Raw genomic sequence first — 13,119 nt, 5'->3', positions numbered from 1 at the left:
AAGCAAAAGGAATTAGATATGGCGCGCTATGGGGTGCCTTGCGATACACCGGGAGTTCACACTGGATCTGTGAAGAGGAAAAGAAAACATTTGACCGAAAACAAACGTTTCATTAAAACGTTTTACGTGATAACAGCTATACTGCTGATAACAGTGCTGCCCGTGATTATCCTTACAAGTACTGCAGCGATATGCCCAAGGAGTTGTGCTTCGAGGGCGCTTCAGATATACTTTAAGGTTGAGCCTGTGTTGCTGATCAATTTTTTGGTAAATCCTCTTGTTTACGCGTTCCAACTGCCAGCGTATAGACAAGCTTTCCTGACGCTATTTCGATGTAGAAAACAATTACACGAAGTGGAACCAGCAATCATTGAACTTAATTCAAGGCATTAAATTATGGGCTCTATGCCTATAGCGCGAGAATTGCTATAGCAGGTCGAAACACGCTTTCTCTTGGAACTTGTATTTTAAGGCTGTTTTCCACCAGGCGAAATTTTTCGCTCGACTTTCTTTTTCAACCGATTTCCCTGTTGTTATTCGCTGCCATGCGTCACATAGAACCTGATTATCTCTGATATGATAAATGCGGATTATTAGTTATTCTAAGCCGAAGAATGGTTTTGTTTTGATAGAACGTTACTGTGAATTTAAGACTGTTACTAAAAGCATTAATATCCGGCTCAATATCTAACCATCTATTTGTAAATAATTAGACGTCGCACTTTCAAAAAAACGCAAACGTTTACGTACTTTATGTTCTTTCTAATGCCTCTGTCCGGAATTAGCTCCCAGGGGCTTTATCAGGTGACGTCAGATGACGTCACGACCATGCGGAGCAAGCTAGAAAAATATAGTGATTTGTGAAACATCTGTGAAATTACAATCTGTGACATCGAGACAAATATAATCATTTTTATTCATTCTTTTGTGATTGTTGTGGATACTTTTACTTGGAGGCGATAATCCCCAACACTTGGCACCTTCCGACGGGATTTTAGAGCTTGGTGAGTACACTTAAACAGCGAATTTTGGGACTATTTATCGTTCGTCTAATTCGAACTCGAGCATAAACATTCGCCTTCGGGGCGAAATTTGTCGACTATGGAGGTCGCTGAAGAGAAATTAAAGACAAAACTCGCTCAATTAAACTTAACAGCGAATAGAACAGCGTCTATTGTGGAAAAGGGGCATGTGGAAGCGATAGAAAGGCATAAAAACACTGAGAACTGTGATAAATGAAATAGATCAATTGCGTATTGAAATCGAAGCGTACAAAATATCAGGGAAAACTGGGGACGAAGAATTAGATGCGTGGAATGAGAATATTGATACGCATATTGCAAAGGGTGATCAAAGCGTAGAAACCTTGAAAGATTGGCTAAATAATCGAAAGACAGAGCGTAAAACACACGAGAGAGAAGAGCAGATCCAATTCGAGGTCAAGTTGCAAGAGACCAAAGCTATGTTCAAGTCAAAACCTGAGAGAAATCAAGACAGTTCTCCCCAATCTCATAGCGAAGCAACAAATGTTCAAGCGAAACTACCTAAATTAGTCATCACTAAATTTAACGGGTCATTTACTGATTGGAACAGATTCTGGGGTCAATTTACGGAGTCAATTGACAAATCCAGTTTGCCAGCGATTACTAAATTCTCATACTTGAGGGAACTGTTAGAAGACAAAGTGAGAAAAACTGTAGAAGCGCTGCCATACTCAGCAGAGGGTTATGATAGAGCGGTAGCCATCCTTAAAGAGAAGTACGGGAAGGAACGGGAGATTGTTAAAGCTTATGTGAAGGAAATATTAGAGCTTCCCCCAGTTCACACAGCCAATGCAAGGAAGATTCATGAGTTCTGTGAGAAACTAACATACAATGTGCAATCACTCCAGACCATGAATAAACTTTCTCAAGTAGATGGAGCAGTGGCAATGACTTTAGATAAATTACCAGCTATCAGAGGAGATCTCGTTCGCACAGACCAAGACTGGGAAAATTGGGATTTTGTACAACTTACAGAGGCCCTTCGACTGTGGGCAAGAAGAAACCCGATCACTGAGAACTCCAACTCCGAAGACAAGGATCGAAGACGAGACAGAATGGGTCGGACTTACCACACTCGCCAAGGGACTGGGGCACAACGTGTGTGTGTATATTGCAATGCTACTGATCATAAATCAACAAGCTGCCCAACAGTTAAAACATCAGAGGAGCGCAGAAAAATACTAGCAAGTAAAAAACTGTGTTTCAACTGTACTGGAGCCTCCCACCGAGCAGCGGAATGCAAAAGTACTGTGACCTGTCACGACTGTGGTAGACGACATCACACCTCAATCTGTGAAAATCCAAAGAAACCTGAGGGGTTCATGTCAGCCCATAGAGCAGAAGACAACCAAGTTATTTATCCAGTGGTGGTCATTGAAGTTGATGGTATAAAAACAAGAGCTCTACTTGACACCGGCTCAGGGAGTTGCTATGCCTCAGCCAAACTTATAGATGCTTTGAACAAGAAACCGAGGGAGATCCAAACAAAACGGATTGAAATGATGCTGGGATCAACAACAACCAGAGTTGAAATCTACCCTGCAACTATCAAAGGAGCTGATTGTCAATTCACAATGGAAGTCGAACTATCCAAGGTCCATAAGCCACAACTGATGGAAATTGATAATCCTCGGTATGAAGAGTTGTTAAGCAAGTACAGCCATTTGAAGGGAGTAAGAATAGATGATCCTGATGACAAACCACACCTTCCAATACATGTAGTTCTCGGAGTTAATGAGTATGCCAGCATCAAGACAACAACTGCACCGCGAGTTGGGAAACCTGGGCAACCCATTGCTGAACGTACTCGCTTGGGTTGGGTCTAATGTCGCCTGGTAGGGAAGATGTGACCAGTCCCCTTCTGCTAACCCGATCAGTCAGTACAGACTATGAGCAGCTGTGCTCTTTGGATGTGCTAGGACTTGCTGACAAGCCAGAGAATGACCAAGGAACTGTATATCAGGAATTCAAGGAGCAACTACAACGAAACGAGGCTGGTTGGTATGAAACAGCGTTGCCTTGGAAGGCCAACCATCCGGAACTACCAACAAATGAAGTAGGCAGTCAGAGAAGGTTACGGCAACTTGTCAAACGGCTTGAGCGAGAGGGGAATTATGACGAGTACCACAGCATCCTTCAAGAACAGCTCGAAAGCGGAGTGATTGAAAGAGCACCCACAGTACCCAAAGGCAAAGAATACTACATCCCACATAAAGGAGTGTCCAAGAAAGAGGCAGAAAGTACAAAGTTGCGGGTGGTCTATGATGCATCTGCACGAGAAGATGTGAAGCATCCCTCCTTAAACGACTGCTTGAATCCAGGACCATCACTTCAAAACATGCTATGGAACATCCTGATAAGATCACGTTTCCACCCGATCCTGTTGACAGGGGACCTCCAGAAAGCGTTTTTGCAGATTAGAATAAAGGAGGAAGAGAGAGATTCATTGAGGTTCCATTGGACACCACCTGGCTGTACCGAAACCCAAGTATACCGTTTCACAAGAGCCTTGTTTGGGCTAACTTCATCGCCTTTTCTTCTCGCGGGAGTCCTCGACCAACATTTAGAACTGTGGGAACGCCAGTACCCTGAAATCGTTAAAGAGATTCGCGAAGGGCTGTACGTGGACGACCTAATGGTTGGCGGTGCATCAATTGACATTGTGCAAGAAAAGAAAGACACGTCCATCGAAGTTTTCCAAGACGCCTCTTTTACGCTTCATAAATGGCACTCAAATGCCAGAGAACTTGAAGCCAGCGGTAGTTCAGCAGCAGACGATGAATTGACCTATGCTAAGCAGCAGTTAGGGACGAGCCGACCGGGCACAAAGCTTTTAGGACTACCTTGGGACAAGGATAAAGACACCCTGAAGGTTGGGCTGCACAAAGATGAAACTATCACCACAAAACGAGGCGCTCTTTCTCAACTAGCAAAGATCTATGACCCCCTCGGTCTGGCCTCGCCAACGACCCTGCAAGGGAAATTTATTTACCGTGAGATGTGTGAAAGCAACATAGCCTGGGACGGTGAACTCCCAGCAGAGCTGAGAAAACAATGGATCGACTGGGTTTCCAAACTTCCTAGATACGTTGAAGTTGAGCGAACTCTGGCACCACATCATCAACCAATCTTAGAAATCGTATTGCACGCATTTGGAGATGCTAGCATAAAAGGGGTTAGCGCTGTTGTCTACGCGGTCGTCCGACAGGAGAATGGGACATCGCAAGGACTCGTCTGCTCAAAGTCTCGGTTAGCAAAGCGAAATTTAACCATTCCCCGGCTTGAGTTAGTGGCCGGTCACATGGCGATCAATCTGGTGACTAACGTCCGGTTAGCTATCAATCTATTCCCAGTGTCAGTACACTGTTGGCTTGACTCGACTGTGGCACTCTTCTGGATTCACGGGCACGGGGAGTACCGGCAGTTCGTTGCGAACAGGGTGCGCAAAATACAGGAGCATCAGGAGGTCAAGTGGCATTACGTGCCGACCAGTGGAACCCCGCGGATCTGGGTAGCCGTGGCGGAAGTGTCGAACATAATCAACTATGGAACCATGGCCCGAGTTGGTTGGAGCGAAGAAACTAGTTGGCCATCGGACAAGATCTTAGAGCCCAACGAGGAATCTAACGCTGAGTTAAAGGTGACTCGAAGCATCTTCGCAATGACAACTCACGTCCGTGATGACTTCGACCGACTACTTGATGCTTACGAAGTTCACAAGATTCTGCGAATTTGTGCATGGATTCGGCGATTTATCCGGAACTGCAGGACGAAAGCAGGGGTTCGGCAAGACGGCCCACTAGTCGCAAGTGAGATTGAACAACAGAGACTTTGGTGGATTAAACGAGCACAACTAGAATGTCAAGGAAGAGCCAGTTTCAAGGAAGAGCAGCTACAACTGAATCTGCAGCTAAACAACGAAAATATCCTTGAATGTAGAGGGCGAATTGAAGGAGAGTTTCCAATCTACCTGCCAGACAGTCATCCCTTTACGAACGGAATTGTACGACAAGCACACCTATTGACTTTACATGGGGGTGTGTCCCTGACAATGGCAAAGGTACGCGACGACTATTGGATTCCCAGATTGCGCCGTTTGGTCAAGAAAGTGAGGAGTGCCTGCTGGGGTTGTAAGAGATTTAGAGCACAAGCATATCAGGCGCCACCCCAGGAAACCTTCCAAGCACACGGACACAAGGGTCTGCGCCATTCCAAGTAATTGGCGTAGACTTCGCTGGCCCGATTTACTATCAATCAAAACCTGGAACTGAAAACAAGGCATATCTAGCGCTGTTTGGTTGCAGCCTGACACGGGCCGTGTATCTAGATTTATTGAAGTCAATGGAAGCACCTGAGTTCATACTGAGCCTGAAACGGTTTATCGCACGTCGAGGCAGGCCAAAGCTTATCTACTCGGACAATGCTTTGACCTTTAAGGCGACCAAGAAATGGCTCCGATGTGTACAGAAAGATGAACGTCTCAATGATTACCTGGCTGACCTTTCCATCAAGTGGCAGTTTAACTTGAGCCGTGCCCCTTGGTGGGGAGGTCAATTTGAACGCTTAGTCGGCCTGTTTAAGAGTGCCTTTTACAAGAGTATCGGAAATCGGACATTAAGATGGAATGAGCTTGAGGAAGTTGTGATTGATGTGGAGGTCTGTCTTAACAATAGGCCTCTGAGCTATGTGGAGGACGATGTTGAACTCCCACTACTAACCCCTAACACGATGCTGACGATTAACCCTAACCACGTACCTGAATTAAAGGCGCACCACATGGACGAAGCAGATTTACGGAAACGAGCTAAGCATATTAAGAGATGCAAAGAAGCCTTGTGGAATCGCTGGACGAGAGAGTATATAAGAAGCCTACGCGAGCAGCATCGTCGTGCTGGAGGAGAACAAACCCCATACCCAACCGTTGGTGAAGTGGTTATTATAAAGGGTGAATCGAAAAACCGGAATATGTGGAAACTTGGTATCGTCACTGAATTGATAAAGGGAAGAGATGGAATAACGAGAGCAGCAAAATTAAAGGTTGGGACAGGAAACCTGGAACGTGCCCTTCAACACCTATGCCCTCTCGAACTGTCCTGTGATTGGCAACAACCACCTCGACTTAACGCAAGTGCGCCTGCGTTTCAACCACGACCAAAAAGAGACGCGGCAGCTGCGGCGGAATTGCGTATTCGACAAACGGCGGAAGAAGACAAAGAAGAATAAAGAAACAATAAGAGAAAAAAACATTAGAAACTTTGATATTTGACGTTAATGAATGTTGAACTTGCATGACAAACAGGTGTGACATGTATATCACTCCGTGTATATACATGGGGGAGTGTGTCCGGAATTAGCTCCCAGGGGCTTTATCAGGTGACGTCAGATGACGTCACGACCATGCGGAGCAAGCTAGAAAAATATAGTGATTTGTGAAACATCTGTGAAATTACAATCTGTGACATCGAGACAAATATAATCATTTTTATTCATTCTTTTGTGATTGTTGTGGATACTTTTACTTGGAGGCGATAATCCCCAACACCTCTGGGCCGTATCAACCGGTATTCACTCAATGTTTTATGAGATATGACCGAATGTTCTAGCTTTGGTACGTCACAACTTACATATCAGATTTGTAGAATTTTAATCTTAAATGTTAAACTTTGGGAGTTTTCAGCCCCCAATTAAAAAACAACCTTCTCTACTTGCAAAGCTTCGAGAAATAGTAATCTAATATTGCTATTATACCACACTTTACTCTACAGGATAATGATAAATTCTAATAAGTTCTAAATCTTCTAATGTTAAATATTGTTACGTAGTTTGTTTCACCGAGGAAACCGATCAGTTTTCCAGGGAAACACATTCGTGGTAAATGAATTTATAATGAAATAACTGTATTTTTAGTATTACAAAAGCACATTTACAAGCGGCGAGCTAAAAACTTATTTCAAAGCATAATTTGCATAAATTGAAAATGTACACAAATACTGTCTAATGCTTTGTTACATCTATATAAACATTGTTAATGAACATGCGTTGGAAATCTGAATTTGTTTTAAATTGCTGGGATTTTTTGTTCCTATTTTGTAGACTGAACTCTTGCAACACGTGTAAAACGTGCTTTGCAACTCCGGTGTCAATCACGAGCTCTTTTAACCTCTTTTGCGCTCCTTAATTGTTTGAGGTTGACAGTACGCAAATTTTGACAAATTCATTTCCCTTTGTTTGTTTATCACCCGAAATATAACGGAAATTAAAATTACAAAATTTTAATTTCAATAAATTGTTTATATTTAATAAGAAGAGAGTGAATAATGATGGCTCGCTTAAATCGTGATAGGAAAAATTTTGAAATAATTTTTAAGGTACGCACTATGTACCTATTTTTATAGTGAATACGTTTTTATGATAATTATGCTAATGTTTTTCTTACTGAATACAACGTCACGAACGCGGTAGATCCGCAGATGTAACTCACGATGACGCGACAAAAACATCAACAAAAATCGAAAACAATGACTAAGATTTTTATTTTTAAAATTATCCTTGGTAATAAAGCACTGCCCGCATCGTTGGGGTCTTTATACAATCGACCAAGAAAGTGTACACTGTATGAAAATTATGGCTGAAGCTATTACAGACGCTGATCTAATTTCGTTGGGAAAGCATTGTTCCGTTGATCACTGCAAGCAACTGGATTTTCTCCCATTTAAATGCACCTTTTGTCGAAACACTTTCTGGTATTACGTCATTATGTTTTTGCCAAGATTTGATAAATGATTAAATCATTTAATCATGTTCGCCATTAAACTAATTATAAACTAATCAGAACCGATCATGACTACAATCAATATTAATCAGAATGACAGAATCAGTGTGATTGATCAATCAGACTTTCTTATAGATCTCATCTAATTTTACTTTTAGTCTTGAACACAGAACTGCAGAATCACATCAATGTCCACACAGTTATGTCACCAATGTAAGATTGGATGGTTATTTTGAATATATAATAATTTATAACATACCATGATGTGTGATTATGGTACTAACTAATGGGATATTATTTATGTTAATTTCCACAGGTGCAAGTACCAGTATGCCCACTGTGTGGAAAGATTGTAAAAAAAGCAAGAAACCAGGATGTTAATACACAGGTTAGAATTCAAATGGAGGTTAGAATTCAAATGGGGTTATTCAAGCAATTCAAAATTTTATTTGTAAATTACCAAATTCAATCTTAGATGAGCTATCACATCCAAAGTGGATGCAAGGAACTTGTCGTCAGTCAGAAACCAAAAAAAGAAAAGAAATGTTCATTTAAAAGTTGTAAAAGACACGAGGTGTTACCTTTCCATTGTGATCAATGCCAAAGACAGTTCTGTGTGAGGTATAAAATCATATGTAATTCACAGTTATATTGTTGCTTTTTCAAGAGTCCTGACTCCCTTTTCTAATGTAATATATTTACATTATATATTCTCTCTCTTTTTACCAATAAAGACACAGACATGCACAGGATCATTTGTGCCATACAAAAGCTTTGTATCCCGTTGTGACATGTGCCTAGAGCTTTGTGAAGTTGAATTTGATGTTGTATGAAGCTCTGATGGAATGACATCAGGAGAAATGCACATTCATCTTTTTTAACTCAATGTATTATATACATATTTATAGAAAATTACACAAATTATCAATTCAATTCAATAACAGTTGTTATGTTACTATTTAAGTAAATCCAGTTATATATTAGAATATTATAAATTAGATAGATAAAACTGAAAGTATTGTCAGTTTATATATAAATAACCATTCCATTAACATTTTATTAAATAATTTAATTTAAATTGAATTGAATTTAATCAACTCTCTTTCCCATTACATTTACAAGCTGCCTGACAACAAGTTGAACACAATTTTTGCTTTTTTTCCACACGGTACGTAACCTGGATCCCCTGGTTCAATTATTTCAAAATTAAATAAATTACAAAAAAAGAACATTTCCAATCAAAAAAACAAAACTTTATCTTCAACCTAGTTTATACTTCAAACTAGTTACTACCTTTGCTCGAATACATATTTCTTATATTAACCTTGCTAGTTACATATTGTGTATGCAAACATACCTTTATTGCTGGTTTTTCTTCCATTCTTCATGTTGCGACCGGATAATTTTGATTGCCTCTGCTGTTCTTTTGATCAGAGTGAGTACTTCTTTATTCACTCTCCTCTGAAAGGTTAAATTAAATTTTTGTCATGATTGCATGGTGATACATGTTAATAGTGTTGTCATTGTGGTGAGGATCAAAATAAAAATTGACTCATATTGGAAAATGTAAATATAATCAAAATAACCTTTAATTAATGATGATGGTTGTGATGCTATAGCTAAATGGTGACTTCAGGTGATATATTTTTATTACATTAAAAACTATTAGTTTGTCACTTTGTCTTACCTTGTCATATTCTGTTCTGTTAAAAAACTGATCCTTCTGTACCATATTACTCTTTGTGCAGTATTTTAAAATTGGTTCACAAAACTGATATGGATCTATAGGTTGTATTTTCACTGGCGACATCTTTGGGAAAGAAATTGATGATGGTTTGGAACTTCCTACTTCCCCAAGTTTATTACCAGTTTGATTAGGTTTAATTGCTAAGCTTTGTATTATGGGCTGATTCGATATTGGTGTGGATTTTACTTGTTTTTCTGTGCCATTAGAAATTGGGACATTTTTCACTGGCAATTTAGGACTTTTGTAGGGAGATTTGAACTTTGCTGTTCTTTTAGCAAAAGGTAGAGTTGGTTCTAGTTTTTTCATGAGACTATTACCAATATTATTTGGTTTCAGTCTTTTAACCACCTAAAAAAAACGGAATACAATATTTAAATCCAGATAAATACGTTAAAATATCAAGAAAATATTGATAAAAAATTGGTTACAACAATGAACATAAACGTACTAAAGCTAAAAAAACAAACCTTTCTTGATGTGGGAGGGAATTTATTATTTTCCAAACCTTTTTTAACATTTCCCATTTTGTTTTGGAGGTTTTTTGGCCCCATATTTTCATTGAACAATTTTTTTTAAGAAAGGTTTTTTAAAAAATTCCCGCGCTTCTTTCACAGCCTAGCCCGCATGGTCTTTTTAAGTGCCTGAACGTACCCAAAAAATCGGGTGCAAACTGGGTAATATCCACCGATATCAACCGGTAATATCACTGGGGGTAATATGGGTAATATACATAATATCCAAACACCACACCCACTACACCTCTGACATTACACTGTAATATAGAGCTCAGTGGTAGGTAATATTTCGCAATGTTTTTGTAAATAAATAAAGTTAGCATTATGCAACAATAACTGCAGACTCCCTGTTGGGTGTGTACAAAGGTTACACTTTTAAGTATTTTAACTGTAGTACCCGGAAAATTATACGATCCAACCTTCCAAAATGTCTAAAATAATCGGTATGTAGTATTATTCCTATGTTCTATTATTTTTTAATATAATTTTCGAATTTCAAGTGTAGCACTTTACTATACTCCCTCGGTTAAAACTAGCCATCGTGTTGTCGGCCCTACGCCTTAAAAGCTTGCATGGACGCCTAAGAATGTTACTTTTTTTAATCATTTTCAGTTGAAAATCCAGTGGTGGAAATGCAAGGAGATGAGATGACAAGGTTAGATACTAAAACTAGTTTCAATTATCTAGTTAATAACCTCTAAAATAAACTTCATTTAATATACTGCTCTCTCTATAATAATTTTGCAGGATTATATGGGATCTGATAAAGGAGAAATTGATTTTACCTTACGTTGATGTTAAAATTGAGTTTTTCGATCTCGGGATTGAGAGTCGCGATGCAACAAATGATGAAAGTAGGTTTTGTATTATTTAATTAATGAACTAATATAATTCCAAAGTGGGTAGAATGACACTCACTGTAACACTATAAAGATTATTTTGTGTTTATTATTCAGTAACTATACAAGCAGCAGAAGCTATAAGAAAATGCAATGTTGGCATTAAGTGTGCAACTATCACACCAGATGAGAAGAGAGTCGAAGGTGAGAATGATGCGTAGTTAGCACAAGAGGCAGCTAGAGCACTGTAGGACATAGAGCAATTAACCTTTAACACGTACAGTGCTAACACCCTTTCCCAATCTAAGTGATGATACCATTGGCTGCAGATTATAATTAATTTCTTTTAGAATTTAAACTGAAGAAAATGTGGAAGTCGCCCAATGGCACAATAAGAAATATCCTGGGAGGGACTGTTTTTAGAGAACCTATTCTATGCAAGAATATTCCCCGGCTTGTAAAAGGTACACCCTTCCGCTTCATTTCCTAGGAAAGTTGAGAGATACCTGAAATTTGTAAAGACATGTTAAAGTAGTAATTATGTTCATTTTTAAACTATTTAGGGTGGGAAAAACCTATAATCATAGGACGTCATGCACATGCTGATCAGGTTAGTCTTTAAAGAAGTGCATTTTAATTCTTCAGGGAGTATATTGGTCACCCTGCAAAGACAGCTGACTATTAATAATTTTACCTAATTTTACATTTAGTACAAGGCAACCGACTTTGTTGTGCCAGGCTCAGGCAACCTGGAACTTGTATATAAACCTGCCAATGGAGGAGAGCCAATTATTTATCAGATACACAACTATAAGGATGGGGGTGGTGTTGCTATGGGAATGTACAATACTGATGAAGTATGGAAATTAGTTGAACAGTTTGTTAATTTTTCAATATTGTTGAACATATAAATTTTCTCTCTTTCTTCAACTTTTTCTTTCAAATACTTGTCAATTCCTTAAATTAGCATTAATAACATCCTTTAATTAACTTCTCTGTTAATGTAGTCAATAAGAGGCTTTGCTCACAGTTCATTTCAATTTGCATTGCAAAGAAAATACCCAATATACATGAGGTAAACTATTTCATTCTATTTGTCTAACCTTATTGTAACTATATAGTTACTGTATTTATTATCCCCTTATTAAACAGCACTAAGAATACAATCCTCAAGAAATATGATGGGCGATTTAAAGACATTTTCCAAGAAATATATGAAAGGTGACTGCAGAACTGTTTGCATATTTGCTGTTTTGTTACAAAGTGATATACTGATTAAATATATGTTATGTTTTAGTGATTACAAATCAAAATTCGAAGCTGCAAGCCTCTGGTATGAACATCGACTGATTGATGATATGGTGGCATATGCTCTAAAAAGCGAGGGAGGCTTTGTCTGGGCCTGTAAGAACTATGACGGAGATGTTCAGTCAGATTCTGTAGCACAGGGTAAGTGATGTTTAAAAGAAAGAATGAACAGGAAACACTGAGTGATTATGAAAATGTGCTAACTACACTTTTCAGGTTATGGTTCGCTGGGACTTATGACCAGTGTTCTGGTGTGTCCAGATGGTAAAACTGTTGAGTCGGAAGCAGCACATGGCACGGTAACACGTCACTACCGTCTACACCAACAGGGAAAGGAAACGTCAACTAATCCTGTGGGTAAGTGGTCAAAGCATCACTTTTGCAATGGTAGTGTTCAAGGTTATAACTACTGTATGTTGTGTTTATATATACTCAAATTCTTTTTATATTTTCAAGCATCTATTTTTGCATGGACAAGAGGCTTAGATCATCGTGGTAAGCTTGATGGTAACAAAGCATTGAGAAGTTTCTGTTCAACCTTGGAAGAAGCCTGCATTGAGACCATTGAATCGGGTTTCATGACAAAAGACTTAGCTGGATGCATCAAGGGAATACAGAATGTAGTCCGTTCCGACTATCTCAACACTTTTGAATTTTTAGACAAAATATCATCAGCCTTAAAAAATAAGCTGGCCAAAAGTAACTTGTAGTCTGGGATTTTTAACACAAAAGCTCTATTAGTTAAACTGTATGCTTTAGCTTTTAGTCTGAAATGAAAATTTTATATGGACGTATTATGGCAATATGAATCAAAATTCAATATATCAAATGTTTTAAATAAATCAACTACTACTAATAATAATTTACTTTGTATAGTGCTTTAGATATAGCTTAA

The 13,119-nt window shown here is 38.9% G+C and overlaps 5 protein-coding genes and 1 long non-coding RNA gene across 6 annotated transcripts; 5 read left to right on the top strand and 1 right to left on the bottom strand.

Moving 5' to 3' along the window:
* The first annotated feature begins 1,462 nt into the window (after positions 1 to 1,462).
* Positions 1,463 to 2,869, top strand: LOC114517962. The gene has a single exon (XM_028537816.1). The coding sequence runs from the start codon at positions 1,463 to 1,465 to the stop codon at positions 2,867 to 2,869; it is 1,407 nt and encodes a 468-aa protein (XP_028393617.1).
* Positions 2,870 to 2,873: 4 nt separating this feature from the next.
* On the top strand, positions 2,874 to 5,262 carry LOC114517961. Its single transcript, XM_028537815.1, has one exon. The coding sequence runs from the start codon at positions 3,382 to 3,384 to the stop codon at positions 5,260 to 5,262; it is 1,881 nt and encodes a 626-aa protein (XP_028393616.1). The 5' UTR covers positions 2,874 to 3,381.
* Positions 5,263 to 5,384: 122 nt separating this feature from the next.
* LOC114517960 lies at positions 5,385 to 6,266 on the top strand. The gene has a single exon (XM_028537813.1). The coding sequence runs from the start codon at positions 5,385 to 5,387 to the stop codon at positions 6,264 to 6,266; it is 882 nt and encodes a 293-aa protein (XP_028393614.1).
* Positions 6,267 to 7,503: 1,237 nt separating this feature from the next.
* LOC114518187 (zinc finger AN1 and C2H2 domain-containing stress-associated protein 16-like) lies at positions 7,504 to 8,811 on the top strand. The gene is made up of 5 exons (XM_028538130.1): positions 7,504 to 7,786; positions 7,974 to 8,028; positions 8,132 to 8,203; positions 8,291 to 8,436; positions 8,550 to 8,811. Exons 1-5 carry the CDS (start codon positions 7,659 to 7,661, stop codon positions 8,614 to 8,616), a joined length of 468 nt encoding a protein of 155 aa, XP_028393931.1. The 5' UTR covers positions 7,504 to 7,658; the 3' UTR covers positions 8,617 to 8,811.
* A 51-nt stretch (positions 8,812 to 8,862) lies between these two features.
* Positions 8,863 to 9,685, bottom strand: LOC114518189. The gene is made up of 3 exons (XR_003686456.1): positions 9,503 to 9,685; positions 9,173 to 9,276; positions 8,863 to 9,001 (listed from the first exon to the last, which is right to left on the bottom strand). It is a non-coding gene; the product is annotated as an uncharacterized LOC114518189 (long non-coding RNA).
* Positions 9,686 to 10,409: 724 nt separating this feature from the next.
* Positions 10,410 to 13,074, top strand: LOC114518186 (isocitrate dehydrogenase [NADP] cytoplasmic-like). Its single transcript, XM_028538129.1, has 12 exons — positions 10,410 to 10,520; positions 10,690 to 10,732; positions 10,825 to 10,931; positions 11,034 to 11,120; positions 11,267 to 11,380; positions 11,480 to 11,526; positions 11,627 to 11,773; positions 11,924 to 11,991; positions 12,069 to 12,137; positions 12,214 to 12,365; positions 12,441 to 12,581; positions 12,681 to 13,074. The coding sequence occupies exons 1-12, from the start codon at positions 10,505 to 10,507 to the stop codon at positions 12,932 to 12,934; spliced, it is 1,245 nt and encodes a 414-aa protein (XP_028393930.1). The 5' UTR covers positions 10,410 to 10,504; the 3' UTR covers positions 12,935 to 13,074.
* Positions 13,075 to 13,119: the final 45 nt, after the last annotated feature.

This window comes from Dendronephthya gigantea, unplaced genomic scaffold, assembly GCF_004324835.1.
Source record: "Dendronephthya gigantea isolate DGI-Jeju-01 unplaced genomic scaffold, DenGig_1.0 000010F, whole genome shotgun sequence".
Classification (NCBI taxonomy): domain Eukaryota; kingdom Metazoa; phylum Cnidaria; class Anthozoa; order Malacalcyonacea; family Nephtheidae; genus Dendronephthya; species Dendronephthya gigantea.
The sequence above is the reverse complement of the archived record's forward strand: the minus strand, read 5'-3'. Positions and strand labels throughout refer to the sequence as shown.

What these genes read in the sequence shown, in the direction of transcription:
- LOC114517961 (XM_028537815.1), top strand. Translation starts at nt 3,382, where the DNA reads ATGCTATGGAACATCCTGATAAGATCACGTTTCCACCCGATCCTGTTG.
- LOC114518186 (XM_028538129.1), top strand. An exon ending in CAAGGAGATGAGATGACAAG is followed by an intron (nt 10,733 to 10,824) that starts GTTAGATACTAA and finishes ATAATTTTGCAG; the next exon opens with GATTATATGGGATCTGATAA. An exon ending in GTCATGCACATGCTGATCAG is followed by an intron (nt 11,527 to 11,626) that starts GTTAGTCTTTAA and finishes TTTTACATTTAG; the next exon opens with TACAAGGCAACCGACTTTGT.
- LOC114517960 (XM_028537813.1), top strand. Translation starts at nt 5,385, where the DNA reads ATGGAAGCACCTGAGTTCATACTGAGCCTGAAACGGTTTATCGCACGT.
- LOC114517962 (XM_028537816.1), top strand. Translation starts at nt 1,463, where the DNA reads ATGTTCAAGTCAAAACCTGAGAGAAATCAAGACAGTTCTCCCCAATCT.
- LOC114518187 (XM_028538130.1), top strand. Translation starts at nt 7,659, where the DNA reads ATGAAAATTATGGCTGAAGCTATTACAGACGCTGATCTAATTTCGTTG. An exon ending in TTTTGTCGAAACACTTTCTG is followed by an intron (nt 7,787 to 7,973) that starts GTATTACGTCAT and finishes TTTTACTTTTAG; the next exon opens with TCTTGAACACAGAACTGCAG. An exon ending in ACCAGGATGTTAATACACAG is followed by an intron (nt 8,204 to 8,290) that starts GTTAGAATTCAA and finishes ATTCAATCTTAG; the next exon opens with ATGAGCTATCACATCCAAAG.